Source organism: Bidens hawaiensis, unplaced genomic scaffold (genome assembly GCF_021521415.1).
Source record: "Bidens hawaiensis isolate Kalapana, Puna unplaced genomic scaffold, B.hawaiensis_p1.1 tig00025243_1, whole genome shotgun sequence".
Classification (NCBI taxonomy): domain Eukaryota; kingdom Viridiplantae; phylum Streptophyta; class Magnoliopsida; order Asterales; family Asteraceae; genus Bidens; species Bidens hawaiensis.
The window spans coordinates 75,590-101,012 of record NW_027505052.1 but is presented as its reverse complement, the minus strand read 5'-3'; the positions used below and the strand labels follow the sequence as shown (position 1 = coordinate 101,012).

Here is a 25,423-nt window from a genome sequence, read left to right as displayed (position 1 = left end):
TTAGTAGTACCCTACTGCCAACTAGACTTACCCCACCACCCAAAATCAAAATCATGGAGACAGGGTGGGGTGGCTTAATATACACTCTGTCCCCTTTCACAATCCAATCCAATGACTTGTAGCAAAAGTTTACAAGCATGCAAGTATACAAACAGAGTAAAATAATGGAGTAGTGTGCTACAAAGCTCCTGCAATTTGCAGGCATGCAAAAGCCATTTTGTTAGGGAGATTAAATATACATATACAATATCAAAACACTTTAGAATTCCAATGGTATCCTTTATTTTAGTTATGTGGTGGGAGAACAAATTATGTAGTGTTTCAATACAATATCAACACACTTTATAGTTACATTGATATCTTTTGTTGTATATATATATCAATATATGTCTGTGATGGGACTTGGGAGAACGTACATATTATGTAGTATTTCATTAATAGAATATCAAACACTTTAAAATTACATTGATAGATATCCTTTACTATATTTAGTTATTTACTATGTGACGGGAGAACATATTATGAACTATTCAATTCTCGATACAATATCAAAACACATTAAAATTACAGTGATATCCTTTTCTTCCTTATGTGGTGGGGGAACATATATGTAGTATATCAATACAATATCAAAACACTTTAAAATTACAATGATGTCCTTTTCTATTAATTATGCAGTAGGATAACATATATATGTAGTATTTCAATATTATATTAAATCACTTAAAATTATAATGATATCATTCTTTTTATTTATGTGGTGGGATAACATATATGCAGTATTTCAATACAATAGTAACACATTAAAATTAAAATGATGTCCTTATTTATGTGATGGAGAAGTAGATAACATGTATGTAGTATATATATTTAAGTACAATGTCAATTATCAAAATACTTTGAAATTACAATGATATCATTTATTTTATATATGTGACGGGGAAGTAGTCTCCCCTTCCTTATTCAATAAATTACATAAAAAATCTTCATTTTCATTCTTTTTTTAATTAAATAAAATAATTTATTTCTCATATAATCGCAAATACTTTCAAAAATTATTAAAAAACTAATGCGTGGTAGCCAACACTAAATAGTGTCTTCTCAACATTATCTTCTCAAATATAGTGTCTTCTCAAATATTTTCTTTCTTTACTCCCTATAATATACATGACCCGCTAACAAATATACAGGGAGGAGTACAATATCAAAACGCTTTAAAGTTACCATGATATCCTTTATCTTTTACCTCTTGTTTATAAAGTTAAAAAGATTTTGATGTTCTACATTTATATTGTCGGTCCAGTTACCTTATCTTATAATGATACAGTGCATACCCATAGCATGTGCCCACCTAGTAACCACTAACCATTATGTACCTTTTTCTTTCAGAAGCAGCAACCCTTTAAGAATCTAGACAAAAAGTATAACCATCAACAAATCTGGCTAGCTGATCTCAACCCTTTTATGTGAGGTGATAATTAATCTTGTTTACTTTTAACTCTATTTACTAGAAGCTAGTGTTCATTTAGATTAGTTAGTTATAGATAGGTTAGATTCTATTTGCGTTATAGCATCCATAACGAGAAGCTTAAAAATGCTAGCACCTCATCCACTCTTGTATGGGTTTTGCCCCTCTCACAATGAAAAAACTGCTCTAAAATCGCCCCGTAATTCTTTCCCCTGTCGCATCACTCACATAATCCCTTTTATGCGTTTTAAGGAAAAAAAATGTGCCTCCAAGTAAGTCACATCTACAGGTGAGCTATAAAACACCCAATTTTTTTGAAAATCAAACTAATTAAACATGTAGAAGTCAGCTAAGTGATAAGGTGCTCTTCCCTAAGTGATTAAAGGTTCTAGTCTCATCTTAGATAAATTTGTAGTTTTAGAAGATGTGTGAGCTAATAGATCTAAATATATATATATATATATAACTGTAGGTAACTAATCTATTCGTTGAATCGTATTACCTTTTAAGTTATTTAACTAAGGACATAATTACATAAATTGTCCTATATGTTTACCCCAAATTTGATATGGATCCTGACTCGCCCGAAGATGAGGATCAAGGACCCGACCCAGCAACCCGTGGCTAGGATCGGTGCCGGTTCATTATCCACATTCAACCAACCATTTATGTTTTATTTATTTTCAGTCATTATCTTTTCATTAATTACCGTCTCTTTGTTTCCAAGTTTATATTTTCAAAAATCTCTATTTAAGAACTGTAACCATTGGTTGGATGTTAAGTTATTATTTTGAAAAAGAAAAGTTTTCTATTTGTTAGAACAGAATGTTCTTTATCGTTCAAGCTAGATTTCTAGCGTCCACTCGTATACGAATCCGTATCAAGTGGTATCAGCAGCATCAGGTTACTCAGAATGTCAGATCGTGAGGGAGATCGTCGTCATCACCGTAGATTCGCCACCAGAGGCAACGGGCATGCTCAACGTGACCCACGTGACGCTGAGATCGAAAGATTGCAACAACGGGTTCGTGAACTCGAATTGAATCAACAACCACTAGTAGACGAGTCCGAAATGGAAACCGACGTTTGGGACGATGCCGATGACTACAATATTTTTGGCCGTCGTCCACACCGCCATGTTCATAACCCCCCCTCCGGTTGATCCGTTGCGTTCTTTGGGTCTTCGGACCGAGATTCCCAAGTTTGAGGGTCTCTTGCAACCCGACGACTTTATTGATTGGCTCCATACTGTTGAACGCGTCTTTGACCTTCGCCAAATTCCAGATGACATAAAGGTAAAAATTGTCGCTGTGTGGGATCGAAGAAGCGGAGGAACAGATACTAGCCCGTTTCTTGGGCGCCCTTCGGTCCGAAATTTCCGATGTGGTTTTATTGCAACAATATTGGTCGTTTAATGATGTGTGCAGCTTAGCGAAGCGGGTCGAAAAACAGTTAGCGTCAAAATCAAAAGCGGGGATCTCAGCGTTTTCCAACCCGTCTAGGGACTGTTCCACCTATTTCCTCTCGGATCGGCCCAATTAAAGCCGACCCACCGGCAACGGTACCCACTACAGGATCCGGCACTAATAACAATCGTTGTCATAAATGCCACGGTATTGGGCATTTCAAACGGGAATGCCCCAACAAACAAATTGTTACCTTTGTGGAATCCACTCATCCCAATAGTTCCGGTTGCAGTCCAACCGTTAATCACCGAATTTCCGGATGTGTTTCCTGATGATATCCCAGCCGGTCTCCCCCTCGAGCGTGATATCCAACATTGTATTGATTTTCTTCCCGGTGCTAGCATTCCAAACAAACCAGCTTACCGCATGAATCCGCAAGAGTTTGAAGAGCTCCAGCGCCAAGTAACTGAGCTCTTAGATAAGGGTCTTATCCGCGAGAGCATGAAACCATGTGCCGTACCGGCTCTTTTGGTTCCAAAACCAGGAGGCATGTTTCGCATTTGTATTGACAGTCGTGCAGTTAATAAAATCACGATTAAATACCGTTTCCCAATACCCCGGTTTGATGATTTACTTGACCATTTACACGGTGCTTCGGTCTTCTCTAAAATCGATCTACGCAGCGGCTATCACCAAATCCGGATGCGCCTCGGTGACGAATGGAAAACAACGTTTAAAACGCATGACGGGTTATATGAATGGATGGTCATGCCATTCGGTTTGTCTAATGCTCCTAGCACGTTTATGCGCCTCATGAATCATGTCTTTAAGCCCTTCATCGGTTGATGCGTCGTCGTTTATATCGACGACATTTTGGTTTTTAGCAATAATGTCGAGCAACACTTGGTCCACCTCCGCGACATTTTTTGGTTCTCCGGCAACAAAAGCTATACGCCAATGGTAAAAAGTGCCACTTTCTCACACCCGAGGTTGTGTTTTTGGGTTATCTTGTATCAGGTACGGGCATTCGCATGGATGACTCAAGTATCGGCAATTACCACATGGCCGACCCCTACCTCGCTTCATGATGTTCGAAGTTTTCATGGGTTAGCCTCCTTCTACCGCCGATTCATTCGTAATTTTAGTACCATCATGGCTCCTATCACAGAATTCTTAAAAGGCCAAAAGTTTGAGTGGTCGTTCACAGCGCAACGCTCATTTGACACACTCAAACTCGCTGTCACACAAGCCCCGGTTCTTGCCCTTCCCAATTTCGAGCATGTTTTTCAGGTTGAATGCGATGCATTGGGCGTAGGTATTGGCGGCGTTTTGAGCCAACAACAACGGCCTATTGCATATTTTAGTGAGAAATTGAGCGACACTCGACGCCGGTATAGTACATATGATAAGGAGTTTTATGTTATCGTTCGAAGTCTCGAGTATTGGCGACACTATCTTCTCCCGGGCGAATTTATTCTCTACTCCGACCAACAGGCTTTAAAATTCATTCAGGGGGAGACAAAACTTAACCCACGACATGCTAAATGGGTTGAGATGTTACAAGATTTCAACTTTGTTATTCGACACAAGTCCGGTGCAGCAAACTCCGTGGCCGACGCCTTGAGTCGTCGCCCGGCCCTTATGACCTCGATCGCTTTTGAGGTGGTGGGTTTTAAATCCTTGTCTTCTTTGTATCAAGATGATCCTGATTTTTGTGACGCTTGGGCCAAAAGTGCCTCAACGCCATATCGAGATTTCGTGCGCCGGGATGGCCTACTTTACAAGGGAGCTCGTCTATGCATTCCGTTCTCTTCATCTCGCGAGGCGATCATTCTTGAGTATCACCAAGGAGCCTTAGCAGGACAATTTGGGCGTGACAAAACAATCGCCTTGGTGCAAGACCGGTTTTTTTGGCCAAAGCTCAGTCACGACGTGTCAAAAATTTTGAAACGGTGTCGTACATGTCACGTCGCCAAAACACATCATACGAACCAAGGTCTTTACACTCCGTTACCTACTCCCGAACGGCCATGGGAGGATGTTAGTATAGACTTCGTTTTGGGCCTGCCTCTGACACAACGAAAAAAAGATTTAATCATGGTTGTTGTTGATCGTTTCTCTAAAATGGCCCATTTTCTACCATGTGTCAAGACGTACGATGCTTCACAAGTGGCACGACTCTGTTTCGATGAGATCGTGCGTTTGCATGGTGTCCCCAAAACAATTACGTCAGATCGGGATGTGAAATTCATTAGTCACTTTTGGCGTATTTTATGGAAACGCTTGGGAGCGAAGCTACAATTTAGTAGCTCCCACCACCCCCAAACCGACGGACAAACCGAAGTTACTAATCGGAGTTTAGGAAACCTCCTTCGTAGTTTGGTGGGCGATAATCCAAAGAAATGTGATTTGTTCTTCCTCAAGCAGAGTTCGCCTTTAATCGGTCAAACCACAGTGCCACGGGCCACAGTCCCTTCTTTGTTGTTTACGGGCGCAACCCATTTACCCTTATTGACTTGGCACCATTGCAAGATCTTAGCCCTTTCTGTGCAGATGGGGAGGAGTGGGCCAACCAAATTAAATTGTTGCACGAGCAAGTCTGTAACCATTGGTTGGATGTTAAGTTATTATTTTGAAAAAGAAAAGTTTTCTATTTGTTAGAACAGAATTGTTCTTTATCGTTCAAGCTAGATTTCTAGCGTCCACTCGTATACGAATCCGTATCAAATTTCACTAATGGTCATTTATCTTCTAAATTGATGGTTATTGTCCCTTACGTTTCAGAATCTTACATCATTTGTCCTTTAGGCCTAACCCCGTTAAAAATCTTCGTTAAGTTGTGTCACGTGCTGCTCACGTGGGGGTATATATAACCGTAATTTCAGACTCCCTTCACATTTCCCCCCATTTTAAACCCAATCCAACCTCAATCGTTCAACAATTTATAAAAAATTACGGTTATACACCCACGTGAGTAGCACGTGACACAACTTAACGAAGATTTTTAACGGAGTTAGGCCTAAAGGACAAACGATGTAAGATTCTGAAACGTAAAGGACAATATACATTAATTTAGAAGATAAAGGACCACGAGTGAAATTTAGGGTAAACATAAAAGACAATTTTTGTAATTCTGTCTTTAACTAAGCTAGTTTTTGTCTTTCGGTAAATTCGTATACTTGTAAATGAGTTTTGTTTATTGAATATATTATTCAAGCTAGTCTAGATTGACAAGCTTTGTCGAGCTATGAAGCCAAAGTCAAGGTAGCCCAAGTTAGATGAGTCGGCCTTAGCCAATCGGATCGTTTGCAAGCAAAGTAAAGAGGTTTAAAATTTTGTTCGAACGGCAACTTTATTTTTACATAACTTTAGCATGTACAAGTTACTTGAGATGACCGGTTTGGAACCTAACGAGGATACTTAGAACCACGGGACCATTGTCTAAGGATAGATTGAATTATGCTCAAAACTTGGAATGAACCTCTAAGAATAAGCAATAAATATATATATATATATATATATATATATATATATATATCCATGGTCCTAAAAGTATATAAGAAAAAAAGAAAATAGTTTTAGGATAGTTGAGAGAGAAGTGTTGTATGTGATAAAGAGGTTTTAGGATAGTTTAGAGTGTAAATGACATGACGGTGTACGATTTGTGAAACTTAGGGTACTTGAAAGGGGCACCATTCGCACCCTTAGATATTCAATGAATGACAAGATGGCGTACGTTTTGATTCTTTGACACGTGTTATTGTTCCTCGAGACATGTCTACTTCGGTGTTCTATTAAACTCTTCAAAAGCAACCTTAATATCTTGAAACGAGTTCAACTCCTCATCGAGAGTGACTTGAAAAAGAAACGTGGTTTAGGTAGCTTGAAGCTTAGAAGGAAAACAATTATATAACACACTTTCATGATTCTTTGTTGGTTGGAGCTTCGTTAGAAGCAAAATTGTAACAAATTCAAATAGGTTGGTGTCTTATCTCCATGGCCGACAGTTTGGATTTCATTCCATCATAATTCAACATCGTATTCTACAAGGTTTGGCTGTGATTGATGTAGCCGGTAGACCATTGGTCCCCAAAGAAGCAAACCATCATTTTGTGAAAGATTTGTTCGGCCTAACTATATTTCATCATTACACACATATATAATAGGGGAAGGTTAACGTACAAATGAAATTAACGTGCTAAACGTGATAATCAAATAGAGTAATTATATATACAAGTAGAGTAATTATGTAATTACATCATAGAGTAATTATCATAGATTAATTACATAATTACTCTACTTGTATATATATAATTACTCTACTTGATTCTCATGTTTAGCACGTTAATTTCATTTGTATTTGATCCAAACCCTATATAATATACCACTTAGAAGATTATACTTTGTGAGGGATTATAATTACTTTAAGTATGTCTTAAATATGTAATTATTTCTTCAGATTGTCTTGAATGTTTTTATTGGGCTCGTGTTTGATTCCTTTATTATAATACATAACCGTTTAATAAAAAGTCATTCTTAAATTCCGTCTCTCGTATTCCTTTAAGAACATAATATTATATGTATATTATTATATATGCATATAAATAAAACATTATAGTAATAATATGACAAAAGTATTTAACAAATAAGAAAATAACAAAAAAAATAAAATTAAAAAGTAAATTAGAAGTTTTTATTTTCATTACCCCAACAATAGTTTAGAGATAGTACATTTAAGCATTCACATTAGAATTCATGTCCAATCATATATTTTAAGAAAATTTTGAAGGTTGATATCAAATTCTTCATCTGAATCTCTAAAATATAGTATTGATATGTGGATTGAATAGTGATTTCATACATATAGAGATTATTATTAACTTCATATACTTATTCCATTCTTTTTATCATTTTGTGAGTAAAAAAAGAAATATCTTAAAATACTAATAAAAGAAAATGTTAAAGCTTAGGTGTTAAACCTATATTTCTTCTAAATCCTAATCTCTAATCTCATTCATTCTAGATATTCATGGGTCATGGGTCAAAATTATTTTGTCAATTGGGTTATAATATAGTGTGAATTTTATTCATCATTGTGTTAACTGTCTTTCATACCCGGAGTTTGACCAACTATACAACTTTAATACCTTTTTTAAATTTCACGCAAATAAGCACCTAATGTTTCCAAAATCATGCTATTTTAGTACTTTTCAAACTTTTTTGTTTCTTGCATTAAAATAAAATAGTTTTTTTCTCTCATATACTTAACCCTTTGGTAAAAAATAAATGAGCCAAACTACTTTAAAAAAAACAAACTGAACCACTTTTTTTTATCAAAAAGAAACAAACCGAACCACATTTTTTTAACAAAAACTAAACATACTGGACTACTTTTTTAACAAAAGTAAACTAACCGGACTGCTTAAAAAAATAAACAAACCAAACCTCTTTTTTTAACAAAAATAAATGAACCGAACCACTTTTTTATAAAAATAAATGAACCAGTTCACTTTTTTTTAACAAAAATAAACGAAAAATGGAACTTAACTCTTCATTATTTAAGGTTTGTAATGTCACCTTTATAATCACATTTAAAAATAGTTGATGCTAAATAGAATCAATTATTGGGTTGGTGGTAGTTTTTCATAGAAAATATATATTTTGGTATGCAAATTTTTTAATGGCATTATGATCTAGATTATTGTCTATACACATTAATTATTATCTTTTAAATATTGTTACACGAGAAATTACACTAAGTTCATATTTTCCATTATGTGTAGTACACAGGGTGAAATATGGAAAATATACAATTCATAAGACCTGAAAAAAAATATAATTCATAAGTTTTACTTTGTACATTAATTAAGTTATAAGTATTTTGAGAATCACAATTGAAATAACGACTTTATTTATTTTTATCATTTGATTAATCTCGTGTAATACACGTGTTCAAAAGCTAGTTAGAATATATAAGTTAAGTAGATATTATAATATTAATCAAATGTAGGACATTAAAAAAAATAAAATTTATGAATATATGTATTTTTTGCTAAATTATATGATTTAACCACTTATTCTAGTCAGAATGCTCCTCAACATTCTTAAAAGTTTAGTTTATTTCAATGGTCATTATTAAACTTTTTAAGATTCTAAGTGATTGTGGATTTTGCCATGAAGCCAAAAGTTAAAAAGTAATTTGGGCTGCTAACATACCATAATGGGACAATTCAATTAATCACAAATGAAGATATTGAAAATAGGGCCGTCCAATCTGTTCGAAAAATGTTTGTTTTTTTTTGCTCGATTGTAAACGAGTAAACAACGAAAGTTTCATTTGTTCGCTTCAAGTTTTCAAAATACTAAAAGTTTGTTACATGTTCATTATATTTCACTTCAAACTTCTTTTACATAAAAACTTATAACATATTACACGTTTGTTTAAAAACTACTAATTTGGTTATAAAATATATTATTTACAACCTTCAAACTTTTTTCTTATTGAAAATTTTAAAGTGAAAAAGAAATAAAATAATGCTCGGTGTTCGATCGAAAAATGCCCAATTCGATTTTGGCTCGTTTCAATTTTCACTCGCTTCGAATGTTAGATGTTTGGTCCAGTTTGGATTCGGTTTGGCTGTAAACGAGCCAAGCAACGAGCAAGCTTTCGCTCGGTTCGGCTCGGCTCGTGAACAACCAACCCTAATCGAAAGGAAATTAAATTGGGCTAACGAATTAGTGAGACGGGCTCTGGGGTTAAAGTTAACTGGGCTTAAATAATTATATCGGGCTTAAGTGAAGATGGCATGGGTTTAAAAAAATGTGGATATCGGCAATTATCAAGGAATGGACGAGAGGGTTTGACGGGCAGAATATTATGTCTTTTTTATATATAAGCAAGTTCTATTTTGGCTCAATATTAGCATACGTGAAGTGATGACAAACAAACTCGAACATGACGAGCAAACTCTAAGCAAACAGAACGAGTAACTGGACTTGTACGGACTGGGCATATGATCAGTTTTAATGCCCCTATGTAATTAAATTATATAAAAAATTAAATTAACGAGTAAATAAAAGTCCTTGTAAAAAAGTAATTGGTACTTCTAATGGGTAATTTTGATTATCGAACGAGAATACTCGATATTCGTAGGTATACCCAATAGTTGATTGACGTGTATGAGACCAGGAATCAGACATTGCTTTGCAATCAGATTTGATAGCGGAATTAAGAACAATGGATTTGTTAATATTGTATGCCATCAACTTCTTTTATGACAAACTACTGTGGATTTACATAAATACAATCAATGTTTTGAAGCCCAAATCACTTGTTGGTTGTCTTCTACCATTTTTTTCTTGTTAATTTCTTAAAGCATCTAATCTCTTAGCTCGCAATTTAACTGATGACATAACGATTTACTTTTTAATCCACGATCCAATCTAGTATTCAAAATATTCGTCTCTCACTAATTTAATTATTGGTAAAGTTAGTGACGATACCAATTTCCATGACTAAATGAGGCATGATTAATTAGAAATTCCAATGATTTCCACTTTCTAGTAGATGAGTAGATGAGTAGTGTAATGATCCATTACTTTTATGATTAAAAAAACCCTGGTCCATGTGGCATTAGATCATCCGCAAGCAATAAAGTGCCATGGAAATATCTTTTCCCGTTAGGTCATGTGGTATACTCTAACTCATCTTAATTCCTCATCATTTATTTTTTTCTCTTTCACTCTATGTCATCCAAAGGAAATAGTTTAACCCATTTAACACATAATTAATATAACAAACCAATTAGTAATTAACACATAATTAATACATATTATTCATTTTAACCCGTTAAAAGCATAACACGTGGGTCCTTTTAACACACTTAACACAAGTGGGGAGAGGTTTAATCTATTTTTAAAGTGTCATGTCACTTTAACCTATGTAGAGGTTAGAGTATACCCCATGTCCTTAGTGAACGTCCTTGCATAATAGCATTTTTCTTAAACTTTTACTTATTACCTTAAACTAGGTTAAAAACCCGTGTGTTACACGGACTGAAAATTAAAATGCTAAAATTCATATCTTAAATACAAAAGTATCACTTTGTTGACTTCTTAACCCGTTGTTTCAATTGTTCCTCTTCTAATTGTCCAGTTCTCCTTTTTTCTTTTTCTTTTTTTAAAATAATCTTCTATACATAATAGACTCTAATTTTTCATCAACTATAAAAGTTGATAATACTAATAAAAACATAAAATACATTTAAGAAACTTATGTATGTATGTTCCTACTCAAATATAAGATAACAACGTAAGTTAAAAAAAGGGTTATATTTGTACTTTGAGTGACATTTCATTTGTTTAAATAAATCTAATGACAATTTACTAATTTACTATAATACCTCAGATAGATTCTACTTTTTACCACAATTCACATGTATAATAAATTAATTAATTATCTTATAAATACATTAGTTGTTCAATCAGACATACTCAATATGGACCCATGAACTATGAACAGATGATGTGGAAAAAAAATTATCAAGATGGTTAGAGATGGTCAACTTAGTTGTATAAGCCATAGTTGAATTAATCCAAGGCAATACCGAAATGAGTCAATGCTAAAAAAAAACAGAGACAATATAATTCAACTTTTCTCTGCAAATATACATCAAACAAATCATAACAAATTACTAATTATGTCTTTACATATACAAAAATTAAATATCATGCGTGGAAAATAAAATTACTCATCTACCCCTCAAAAGAAAGTAGAATGTCTTGAAAAACTGACTTGAAAGCCCAACCAATAATCACGCTTATGCAAAAATAACTCCATATAAATAAAAAACTTGGTTCACACTACAACGAATAACTTATTAGTTTGATTCATTAACATCAAATTTCAAAATACTTTTCTAAATCGTGTACTTTACAAATATAATCATAACTTAGTAATTCAAGAAAAGAAAACAAAAGCACACTCCGCTGCTATAGTTAATTATATGAACATGAGTCACTCAATAGAAATCAAAAACCTTCTTTTCGTCAAAAACTTTATTGGCAAAAAAACTTAGATCTAAAGAAGCCATGATCTTTTTTCCCTCAAATTTTCCCATGCTTCACAATTAGAAAACTTCTATCAACATACTCTAATCGGAGTACATATTAATTGGAAGTTGTTAATTGGTAAATTAACAAATAAAACAACAATTATTTTGAAAAATTATTGTATTGGTTAGATAATAGTATATATGTAGCCCATCACACCTAAATTAAATATAAATAAGTATAATTAATTCAAGTCTTTCATTCATATTAAGAATTGTCTAAACTAAAGAGAGCTTGTTAAGGAAAGTTTTAATTGATTTGTTTTAATTAGAAAAATTATGAATTAAATGTTATAAGATAAGGGTGCCACTTGGCATAAAAATAAGTCAATTGGGTGCTATGGGACACAAACATCATTTTTGTTTATTATAATAGTAGATATCATCGGTGCAAAAACGCCAAAAAAAGAGTTTTATTATTTTTATCTCTTTATTTTATCTATGTTTTTTTATATAAAATCTTTTTAATATAAACTATTTTACTCAATAAGATTAAGAGTGACAAAAGATAGGTTTTTAAAGAAAAACCTATTTTGGTAAATACTTTTCAAATCACCCATTTAAGTAAATACTTTTCTCCTCTCACCCATTTTGGCTAAAAACTCAAAAATTATGAATTAAATGTTATAAGATAAGGGTGCCACTTGGCATAAAAATAAGCCAATTAGGTGTCATATGACACAAACATCATTTTTGTTTATTATAACAGTAGATATCATCGGTGCAAAAACGCCAAAAAAGGAGTATTCAGTTCATCTCACAAACGTTCTTTACGTGTTTTCTATGTCACCAGTTTTTACATATATATTTTTTGTATCCACTTTATTTATTTCAATAACCAAGTTTTAAATACAAGTATTTAAATTTTATTGGTTAAAATAGAAATTGGCATAAAATTCATTGTTTGCCCCATAATAATAATAATAATAATAATAATAATAATAATAATAATGTTAAATGCTTTATTTAATTTAAAAGTGGTTGTTTTAAAAGAAAACAAAAAAGAGGCATGTAAGCGGGTAACAAGCTGCGCGGTCATTGTAAGGCCCCGTTACCGGTAGCCCTACTTTCGTGTTGGATTTACTCATAAACGCAGTTCTAAATATCAGAGTTAATTAAAACATTCGCGGAATATAAAAGCTTTCATAAAACATTTTATAACAAAACACCTCTTGTCTTAAAACAACATCTTGTCTTTCAAGATAAACAAAACATTAAACTTAAACGTCTTGAGTCTTCCGATGCCAGCCCCTTATTCAGTACCACGTGTCTCCTCAAGCGAGCTGCCTCATCCTACTCACCTGCGTGCATACTAAAAGTCAGCTACGCTGAGTGAGTTCTAGTTAATCACATAGTCATACAATACCTTCTTACATTTCATACTTAACCTCTTAACTTTCTTACATACACACGTAAGTGCATATACTTTCATTATTACCTTCATACTTCCTTTACATACATAATCATACGTTTTAAAGAGCCTTTCGCCCTATAACCTCACAGATATTATAAGGGTCTGGTCCCTAACATCACAGATATTATAAGGGTCTGGTCCCTAACATCACAGATATTATTAGGGTCTGGTCCCTAACATCACAGATATTATTAGGGTCTGGGCCCTAACATCACAGATATTATTAGGGTCTGGTCCCTTTGTTTCGTGTAACTGTACCGTACCTGTTCATACATACTTTCCTTGACAATACGTGCAATCTCCTAAGAGCGTTCACGTACCATCATCATAACATACATACATTATGCATACATCATATATTCATACATACATCCTATCTTTTATTATACTTATCAATCATATCTTAACTACCACCTGACGGTACATGCAATATCCGAAGATCGTTCACGCACCGTCAAACAATCATCATACATAAATCATACAAGGCATACACTTACCACTTAAGATAAGTGTATTAACTATCACATCGAGTATGCACACAGCCTCGAAAACATAACAAGGAAGTGGGGCTAGAAACTCACCTCAATGCGGTTGCGTTCACCGTTTACGGTTATTCCCTTCTTGAGCTGTGCACGACTAACTGTATAATAATTATACGTATCAATAAACTATCATTACACATATCGTCTTTCTAGTTTAATCATTACCCTCAACGAACGGGGGTCCGGGGGCAGCGCCCCTGGCAACGGGGTTCTAGGGGCGGCAGCCCCTAGCGGGGTCCAAGGGGCAGAGCCCCTGGCTGGGGTTAAGCTGCCAGGTCAGCTTGGAAAAATTTTATTTTCATTAACTGTCTTATCACATTTTCCATTAGCATTTTGAATCATTGAATAATATGCTACTTAAAAGTTCAAGGGTTTATTTGTAATTAAATCATTCTTTTCTAAGTCCAGGGACCATTCTGTCATTTTGTTAAACTTCTAATTCGTTACTTATCCTTAACGAACTGACTTACCATGACGAACTGGTTCTTGTAACGAATTGGAACCTTTAACGAACTGGACTCTTAACGAATCAGTCCATGTAGCGAACCAGTCCAAGTAGCGAATTGGACCTTCTAATTCGTTATCTACTTTAACGAACTGGTCATAACGAATCAAGGGTGATTCGTCACCCCTTAACGAATTGAACACGAACTGTAATCAGTTCGCTATGTTCTCATGGACGAACTAGCTAGCGAATCATCTTTAATTCGCTATATTCCTGTAGCGAACTAGGGTTAGGTCAGGAATGTCAGAACATTCCCTGACATTCCCCCTTAACCTCGTACCACTTTCCGGCACCGTCCTTGCCGGAAAGCCGCCGGAAAAACGCTATTTCGCCGGAAAAACGGGTTTTAGCTCGTTTTTCACCGTTTTTCGTCCCGTTCAATCCAGATCTGAGCTAGGGTGACTCCTAAGCTCATCATAGGTTCGGTTTATACCAGAATCCACCTGGATCTCGTGACTTAAACGGTTTAACGGTGTCGGCTCGTCGTTTCATGATTATATCTAACGGATTTAAGCTCAAACAATAAAATACTATCATTACCTCGGGTCGGTTCTCGGTTTTCTTCTTGATATCGGTTTAGAGAAAGAGAGAACTAGAGAGAGAATCTTAAGTGTGTGTTTTGGATGGTGTAAGGGATATGTGTAAATGAATTAAATGAAGGATTAAGGGTATATATATTTTTGATCATGGGCTTAAGCCCATGGTCTTTCCTTCATTCCTCAATAACCCAAGTCCATAACCCATATCCATTTACCCAACACAAGTCCATCTCGTATTCTATTCAACTAAAACGATAACGACCCGCTTGAAAATAAACGAACTTTATTTTATTAATATAACCGAAAGTAGGATGTTACAGTCATCCCCTTTTGAAATTCTCCACACACGTCTTCTCGTGCTTAGCAATTTTTCCTACTTCTGCCTTTAGTATTTCCTGCCTAGCAACAAACCCGGTGTCCCTAAGCCCGACAAGAGGGGACACCCCAGTAAGGTCCACACAAGCATGCTCCCCCCCACCGCCCATCCAAACACAAGAATGTTCGCTGGTCGGAGAGTAGAACTTCCTTCACGCGGATCCGTCAAGAAATTCACATGAGCCCTTTTTCTTGCCGAGATTCCCGCCCGTTTAACACATCACAAAGGACATCCCTGACCAAATCATGCCTATATTTACACCCCGAGAGTTCTTTGCAATGAACCACGTGTTCACCAAAATTATCTAAACAAACCTTACGACAGACCCGGTGTCCCGGTGTCCCTAAGCCCGACAAGAGGGGACACCCCAGTAAGGTCCACACAATCATGCTCCCCCCCACCGCCCATCCAAACACAAGAATGTTCGCTGGTCGGAGAGTAGAACTTCCTTCACGCGGATCCGTCAAGAAATTCACATGAGCCCTTTTTCTTGCCGAGATTCCCACCCGTTTAACACATCACAAAGGACATCCCTGACCAAATCATGCCTATATTTACACCCCGAGAGTTCTTTGCAATGAACCACGTGTTCACCAAAATTATCTAAACAAATCTTACGACAGATCGGGCATGGCTCATCAACTGGGAACAGGGGGATCATTAAAGGATATTTAAGAATGGCTCGGTACTCCACTTCTAACATGTGCTGGCATAACTCTTCGACGGGGGGTGACAGTCAAAAAGTCTTGAGCATGAGGAGCCTTAAGACATTCTAATACCACTCTCTGACGAGAGGACATGCCAAACTTTTCTCCCAAACTTTGGACGATTTTACTATAAAGGGCACTCGCTAAAACATTTTGGGCTTTGGGGGGGGGGGGGGCAGTGTCCTTATTAACAAACCCGCCAAGATCAAAATCGGGAATAGAGCTGTGCAAATAATTCATCACACACCCAAAATCGTAATCTAACCCATCAACACCACAATCACGCAAAATATGGTTCTGTAACTTCCAAGATTGTGTTCTCGAGGCGACGAAAGCATACGTGAAAATACAATATTATTTTTATTTGAATACAATAATGCCAATGTAACCTTTTCATATAAAGATGGAACACGATGTAAATTTGTAAATACACAAAAGAATAATATCAAATAGAAATTTTGCTTAAAAAAAGAACCCCTCTTTAAGAGGAAAATAACCCAAGCGATTATTCTCACTTCCGTTTGGGATATTTGGTGTGCCAATAATAAGGTGTTTGACAACATCCCGATATCACGCATAAATCTAATCCATATAATCCAGACAATTTCCTTCGTCTAGGTCAGAAACAGATGGCTTATTAAAACAAAAAAAAGTATATGTTTTTACTAATAAATCATTTCCATTGTGTAAAAAAAAAGAAAAAAACATTAATATGTGATGGGCTATGAGCCTATGAGAGGTGAATTAATGTATATTTATTTAATAGTAATGGGATCGTTGGGGCTCGTGGACTCTTAGAAATAGAAAAAGGTAGACATTAATACGATTACGTGATGGGCCATTTGCCTATGAGAGTTGGATTATAAGAAAAGATATATTGAAAAGTACATGTGTTTATATTTTTAAAGTCTATTTATATGTATCTTTAATATAAAAAAGAAACTTTAAGTTTATTTGAGATACATGTTTAACTATAAATTTGGATATAAATCTTTTATGTATTTTATTTTACTACATAAGTAAAATCAAGATTTAAAGATGTACGCAAAAGTAATGTAAATTTAAACACATATTTTAAAAGAAAAAATAAACTCCTATAGCAAACTCTTAAAAACAATGCTTATCAACATTCACAATTCACACCAGGGTTATTCAATAATATGTTACCAAAAGTCACTCGAAATCGCGTTGTAAATAAACAGGTCGAGGCAGACCCGCTTGTTGGTTCACTCAAGTTAAATAAAGCCACTAATTTTGTAGAAAGAAATCGCCCGCAGTATATTTTGTGATATCTATCTACAAGTGGATAAATATTATCTTTTGTTGTTATCTATTCATATTTGCAAGAGATACAAAACGTTAAAATTTGAAAGGAAAGGAAAAAAAAAAGAGAGTTGAAGCTAGCTCATTTGACTTTGTCTAGATGTGATCCAAGCGGGTTCAAGTGCCTGAAGAGCGTATTTACCAAAACAAATAGTATTTCCTCGAGCCGAAGCTCAAGCTAAAGTTGGTCTGGCTCACTCAATAGATGGGCCTAATCTGGAGCATGATTGACTAAGAGTAAGAGGTTTACACACCCTTTTGTATATTTGGGCAAGCCATAAATGAATTTATCCCTTAGGTCAATGATTCATATGAACTGATCTCATTAAATGATATATACACAATTTTTCCAACACAATCAGTAAACCTTATCAAATGAGTCAGTCACTAAAGGGTGAGTGTAACACCTTAAACAAACTTTACATTGGCTGTAGACAAGGAACACATGGTCTCAAAACACCATTAACATGTTTTGAACATTTTGATTGTAGCAATAAAAACTCCACAGTTAAATCGCGCTTGGCCAAAAGTAACATCATAAATTCACAATAAGTACGAGACAACCCGCATAAGCACAACAAGAACACAAAGCCATACACCCTGATCTATAAAACACACAATACTAGTTGATCCGTCGTCTCCATCCTCCCCATCACCATCGTCGTCGATAGGGTTGTAAACGAGCCGAGTCGAGTCGAGCCAGAGTGTGCTCGAGCTCGAAGATAATCGAGCTGGCTCGAGCTCGGCTCGTTTTCTATATCGAGCTGAAAACTTGAGCTCGAGCTCGACTCGTATAAAGCTCGAGCCGAGCTCGAGCTCGTCGAGCCGGACTCCTTTAAATTTATTATTTTTTTTTTATTTTTTATTTTTTATTTTTTTTTATTTTATATTTTACAAATTTTGATATATAAAATACAAAAAATATAATTTTAACATACATATTATTTAAAATTTATAAACTTAAGAATTTATAAATTTAAATGCTTTATTTTCGTTATTCTTTTATAAGGTTTTAGGTATCGAGTGACATAATATATGTATAACTTTTATTTATTTATTTCATGGTATGATATTATTATATATAGATATTAAAATTTAGGGTTTAATCTAAACGAGCCAATGAGCCGAGCTAACGAGTCGAGCAAAGACCGAGCTGACCCTGGCTCGAGCTCGGCTCGTTTAAAAATCGAGCCGAGTCGAGTCGAGTCGAGCTCATTTAGAATCGAGCTTTTTCGAGCCGAGCTTTTTTCGAGCTATTTTCAAGCGAGTTTCGAGCGAGCCACGAGCCGCGAGCTTTTTGAACAGCCCTAGTCGTCTACGCCACTGTCAAACTCAAGTTGCTACTAATTCGTTTGTCCCTATTCATTCAATACTTAGAACCAAGTTGCCACTTCATTTGTCCCTACCCTTAATTACTTAATACACAATCAATCAAAACTCTTTATCAACTAAATCCTAATAATAACAGCTTAGTTCTGTCTTCTGGTCCCTAGCTCTCTTTCCATATAAGCTCACTCACTCTTTCTCATCATAGGGGCCATCACATCCTATAATTCCCTAAACCCCACACTGTCTCTAGTAATGAAGATCCAGTGCGACGCTTGCCAGATATCGGAGGCTGTCATTTACTGCACCGCCGATGAAGCCTCCCTCTGCTCCGCCTGCGACCACCACGTCCACCATGCTAACAAACTCGCCAATAAACATCCACGGTTCTCGCTCCTTCATCCTTCTCTCAAAGACTCACCTCGCTGCGATATTTGTCAGGTATTGATACTTAACAGTAAATTAATTTCATCCTCGTTTTCAGAAGACTTAATTCTGTCAATTACCGTAATAATTTCATTAATCATAAACTTAAAATATGAGGAAATCGATGCTTAACAGTATTTGATTTCATCGTTCTCTTCTGAAGATCTAATTCGGTCAGTTACCGTAACGATTTATCAATCGGAGCTAAGGTGAGCTCATAATTGTGTATATACAATAAATTTGAAAGAAATTTTACGCATGATTCGATCGTAATTGTGCATGTGTTTTGAATCTTATTCCGTAACAATTTCATTAATCAAATAACCGGAAGTAAAAAATATGAGAAAATTGATGCTTATCAGTTATTGAACTTCATCTCCGTCTTCAGAAAACCTAATTCTATCAATTACCATAACGATTTCATCAACAGAAGCTCAGATTAAATCAGAATTGTGCATATATAACGAATTTGAAATCCGATGAAACCGACGCATGGCTCAATGTAATTGTGCATGTTACTGATAACAATTTCATCAATCGGAAATCAAATTTTTGCATATGTAACAGTATTGAAATCCGGTGAAATCGATGCATGATTGTATCGTAATTGTGCATGTGTTACTGATTTCAAATAACATTTCATCGATCAGAACTAAGAATATGAGGAAATCGATGCTTAAGAGTTATTTGATTTCATCTCTGTATTCAGAAGACCTAATTCTGTCAATTACCGTAGCGATTTTATCAATCGGAACTCATATTAACTCAGAACTGTGCATATATTTAACAAATTTCAAATCCGGTAAAACTGATGCATTATTCCATCGTAATTTTCATCAATCGGTGTGATTCTATCGTAATTACGCATGTTGTACAGATTTAGAATCTTATTACGTGTCGATTTTTTAAAACTAATCAGGAACGGAGAGCATTTCTGTTTTGCAAAGAAGACAGAGCTATATTATGCAGAGAATGCGACGCTCCGATTCACAGAGCAAACGAACACACGCAGAAACACACTCGGTTTCTACTCACCGGAGTTAAGCTGTCGCCGTCTCTATCTGATTCATTTCACCAAACTCCGTCGTCGTCAAATTCCAACGGCTCGATTGAAAGCACAAAAAGTTTTGGCGGTCAGAAAACTGATTTGATGAATGATTATTATTATTATTCGAATTGTGGTGTGAGTCAAGATCAAGAAGAAGGTGGTTCAATGGGTATATCGGAGTATTTGACGGAAACGTTACCTGGTTGGCATGTTGATGACTTCCTTGATCCGTACGGTTTCGGTAAGTTTTCATAAACAAAATTAATTTGGTATCTTAAGTTTAAAAAAATCTACAATTTACACCGTTACAATAATATTGTTTTTTTTCTTTTCAAAAAGAATTATATTATTATTTTAAAAATAATATTCTTAAATATATAAGCTCATTGACAATAAACCATCGACGTCCGTGATCCCAGATAACACAATTTATATGACCTGATGTTCGAATGCATAATATGGTGAAACCTCTGGCTTGTACATTACATTTTTATCATAAACGAGACTCGAATCCACGTCCTTGTCATGAGGCTACAACTAAACCGATTGGCTATTGATAAACAATATTCCAAGTTAACGTTGATTATTGTTCTAAAATTTGTACTCAGAAAAAAAAAACTTACGATTATGCTATATTTTGTGACACATAACAACCCGTAAAAATAATATTAATCATAAATCATAAATATCTTCATATATTATATGTGTTAATGTCCATGTCAGAAAAGTGTTTAGCTCATTGGTCATGAAATTCACGTACATATTTCGTGCACACATTAGTTTCACAATATGCCATATTTTCTTTTGGAAGTACAGTGAGTGACCCAATTTTGACTTCATTTTTTCTTGCTTATGAGATTATTTTCCAATATTCTTAAAATTTTCAACAATATATGCATAATTTTCTCTTGAAAGGAAATAAAGAAATATGCCATAAACTGAATCATAAATCTTAATTAAGTTTTTCTAGCTTCGTAGTTAAAAATACTATTGGTCAATATCATAACAATTATTATTTCCTATGAATGGATAGGTTTATGAGAAGCATATCGCTACTTGGTACATAAGATCCTCAAAGCCATATAATTTGGATTGTTGATGGTCACAAGATGTGCATTTTTGCAAATTCATCATCAAGACAATATTTGTGAAATAATCATGAATAAGGTCAAGTATTAGATGAGATAGATGAAGAACAAAAATAAAATGCACTCTTTGTATACTCTTCTTCATCCATCAAGAGACCAACGTAACCATAAATCATATTTAAATTTGTATGGTTTTGTTATGTTTAGAATATGGGGTTGGGTAGAGTAAGGTAGGGTCTCTCTTTTTTCCTTGTGAGTTGGATTCTAAATTGTCGTTTTCTTGATCCATGGGTTTCTTATTATTGTTTTTTCCTAGTTGCTTTAATAGTTTGTTTAATATGATACTAAATTTAAGAAATTGCTAAAAAAGCTTTGTTTGTATGAAGTATTTGACATATAGAATGTGTTAGAAAGATAGTTTATGTTGTTAGATAACCATTATATATATCGTAATTGTACAAAATATATAAATGTTTATGCAATTCGATTTGTGTTATGAGTAATTAATAAATAAATAAATAAAAAATATTTATTTTATATTAAATTATATGAAATAAGTCTTGAATACAGAACAACGAAGCTAGTAACACTTAAAGAGGATTGCAGAACGGTGGCCCACAATTAAACAATTGTTTTTCTCAATGAAATGTGATAATTGTGTCTTAAGGGATAACGGAAAAAAGGTTGTGATATTCGTCTTGATGCTGGAGGTGTCTCGTAAACATAGATAAGAGTTAATTTTCCCATCTAGAATTCCCTAACTTGTTCCGAAAAGAAAAGAAAAAAAAACAAGAGTTGATAAAGACACTATAAATGCATGCCAACATAATCAATACTTTGATTTAATATATGAAAAGGGCATAAATAGGACAACCTAAAAGATACTAGAAAATCTAAGGGTTGTGTGATCCAAGGTTGGAAGATGATGGGGATTATCTTTTTCTTTGCTTTGGAGATAATGGTCCCCAAACTAGACACAAGGTTATTGTGAAGCACGGGCCGTGGGCGCTTGAAACATTTATGAATGAAATCTTTAAAGATGCCCATCAACCAAAATTTTAACCTTTTAATTACAATATACATACTATAGAAACTGATTATAACTATAACAACAAAGTGATATAAAGATTAAAAAGTAGGGCTGCAAACGAACCGAACGAACACGAACACGGCCTTGTTCGTGTTCGTTCGTTAAGGAAATAATGTGTTCACGAACACTTACCGAACGAGATTTTATGTTCGTGTTCGTTCGTTAAGGATGTTGGGTCAATTGTTGTCTGGCCCAAGTGTAAGGCCCAACCCAAGAAGTAGGGTTTATTATATTTGGTAATGTCTTGACTAGCAAGTTAGGTTAGTCTATATAAACTGGGTAATGGTTAGACATTAGAGAGGTGAGTTTGGTGTAACCGAGTTAGGGTTCATCAAAAGTCAAACCGAGTTAGGGTTTGAGGGTTTGTAATCAGTTTTTAGAGTGATATTTTCTGATTAATATAAACGAGAGTTATTCGTTTAGTTTATATGTTGATTATCGATACGGGACTTGAATTGGTATCAGAGCCAAGTTCAAGAAATCGATAATCGGTCGGCGGCGAGCGGTGGCTTGAGGAGGAGCTATCATTGGCGCATATCGGAACCAAGTTGGGTTTCTGAATCGAAGAGTGTTTTGTTAACGCGGGTTAGTCTAACCTGTGTTGGTGGTTCTTTTTGTTGTCCAACGACGACAATTCGAAGAACAAGTTGAGTTTGCTTTCTGTTTCTTCTGGTCTTTATTTTGCGATTAAATAAAGAAAGAAAATAAAGGTGTTTTTGGAATTCTTTGTAATTATTACTCACCAAGATTTTGGTGTTAGACTTTATATTTGGTGTTGAATGTTGTGAGGATCTCGAAGAATTCATCCTCACAGCATTCAAAAGAAAAGAAAACAATAGTTTTGATTTCTTTATCAGAACAAAAGGTCAACACGAATTTTTTTTACACAGGTCTTGTGTACGAAGGAGAAAGTATAATATTCTTTTTATAGCAAGAAAAAAAGGTGTTTTTTTTTGTTTCAACAATTTGGTTTTTCAAGAGATATTTGTAACCGGGTTTTTGTGAGTAAACGGGTTCGGTTCCGAAAGGTTGTTTGGGACTGAGTTGTTTGTGTTTGTTCCAACGAAGTGCAGCAAGGGGGTTTGACACCGTCAATGGCAGGTGACAAAGAAGATTCGATAATCCAACCCAAAGCGAGTGGGGGGATATCATTGCAGGTTCCAAAGTTGAACGGAACTAATTACATCACATGGGTGATTGTGGTGGAAGCGATCTTGGATGATCAAGAGTTATGGGAAGTTGTTCAACCGAATGAGGGTGCGGTTATTGATGCGAAGAAGAATAAAACGGCAAGGTCGTTTTTGTTCCAGGTTATGGAAGGTAATATTCTTCTTCAGGTTTCTCAATATAAGAATGCTCGAGAAATATGGGTGGCTTTGAAGGCACAGTTTGTTGGGGCCGAACGAGTTCAAAAGGCTCGACTACTGACGTTGAAAAGTGAATTTGAGAAACTCAAGATGCCGGAAGACGAGACTGTTGACGAGTTTGCAGGAAAAATAACCGGTATGGTTTCAAAGGCAACGGGTCTTGGTCACGTGTTCGAGCAAAATGTCTTGGTGAAGAAGTTACTGGATGCGGTTCCAGACAAATACTTCAACTTGGTAGCATTAATCGAGCAAACGGTTGATCTTGATGGTATGAGGTTTGAAGATGTTGTTGGAAGACTTAAGGCGTTTGAGGAACGTCTACAAGGGAGAGAACGCGCTTCAAATTCACAAGGTCAGTTACTTTTCAATCGGTCGGAAAGTAGTTACAAAGGTAAGTCGTATGATCTGTCCGGTAGCCGAGGTAAGGGTTGGCCGAGTTCACAGGGACGTGGAAGAGGCCGGGAAACCGGAGGTCAAGACCGAGAGGATGAGGATCAAGATGGTTGTGAAAACCGAGATGGTCAACATCGTGGGTCAAGGTATACGAGTCAAAGAAAGTATCATCAATGGAGAAGAAATGATATGTCATAGGTTCAGTGTTTCCGTTGTGATGAGTTCGGTCACTTTGCGTCTTCGTGTCCGGAACGTATGAAGAAAACGGAAGAATCTAATTTGAACAAAATTGATGATTTTGATCCAAGTTTATTTATGATTAAAGGTGATCAGAAAACGGTTTTTCTGAATGAAGATTGTGTGATTCCAAAGCGTTTCGAAACTGAACCTATGTAGAAAGATGTTTGGAACGGAGCATCGAATCACATGACAGGTAATAAATCGTATTTTTATGAATTGAATGAGCAAGTCACGGGAACGGTGAAGTTCGGAGATGAATCTTGTATTGATATTCGGGGAAAAGAGTCGGTCTTAATTGAAGGAAAAACGGGGGAGCAACGTTTGTTGACCGATGTCTACTACATTTCGAGCTTACAGTGCAATATCATAAGTCTTGGTCAAGTAACGGAAGGTGGATGCGAGATTCACATGAAACATGATTTGCTAACCATGAAAGATGATACAGGTAAGCTTTTGATGAAGGTGACAAGGACCAAGAATTGATTGTACAAGATTAGTCTCAAGATAACAAGTCCCGGTAAACGAGCTATCATTGGAATGAAGAATTTAGCAGGTAGGGATCTTCAAAGAATTGGACTGAAAGAAGACAAGCCGGTTACGAGTCAGATTCCAATCAAAGATCCAAGTTCTAAAATTCAAAGTCCAAAGAAGAGTGTTCAAGAAACTAAACGCGTTGTCAAGAAAGTGATTCAAGCCCAGGGGAAGGCGTGTGATGATCAAACGAAGCAAGTGTTACTTCTAGCCAAGTGGAGCCGAAAGAACATTGCAAGAGATCATGAAAAACCTCGGGAGAATCAAGAGAATGATGACAAGCGTGAAGTTGAAGACCCGCCAATTTCGAGTAGGAAATTAGGGGGTGACTCGGGTACAACAATTGAGGGGGTGATTGTTGGGTCAATTGTTGTGTGACATTCGTCAATTTCGGGTCACTTTTGTTATGTAAACCCGACCCGTTTGTAACCCGAACATTTCAAATATATAAAATATTGGATCTTGTCATTTAAAATATATAAAATATATAAAATATTGGTTTTTTTATTATGCATTGTTTGACC

At 35.4% G+C, this 25,423-nt stretch overlaps 1 protein-coding gene across 2 annotated transcripts; it reads left to right on the top strand.

The window, feature by feature from the left end:
* Window positions 1–18,708: 18,708 nt before the first annotated feature.
* On the top strand, window positions 18,709–21,312 carry LOC143610254 (B-box zinc finger protein 21-like). 2 transcript variants are annotated; one of them, XM_077084782.1, is made up of 3 exons: window positions 18,709–19,157; window positions 20,062–20,431; window positions 21,224–21,312. In XM_077084782.1, exons 1-3 carry the CDS (start codon window positions 18,972–18,974, stop codon window positions 21,229–21,231), a joined length of 564 nt encoding a protein of 187 aa, XP_076940897.1. In that variant the 5' UTR covers window positions 18,709–18,971; the 3' UTR covers window positions 21,232–21,312. The 2 variants fall into 2 exon arrangements, with proteins under 2 accessions (XP_076940897.1, XP_076940896.1); XM_077084781.1 differs by lacking the exon at window positions 21,224–21,312 and having other exon boundaries at window positions 20,062–20,445.
* The last annotated feature ends 4,111 nt before the right edge of the window (window positions 21,313–25,423 follow it).

Excerpts from the sequence above, each read along its gene's own strand:
- LOC143610254 (XM_077084781.1), top strand. The coding sequence starts at position 18,972 with ATGAAGATCCAGTGCGACGCTTGCCAGATATCGGAGGCTGTCATTTAC. Across the intron at positions 19,158-20,061 it reads CTCGCTGCGATATTTGTCAG|GAACGGAGAGCATTTCTGTT; the intron begins GTATTGATACTT and ends AAAACTAATCAG.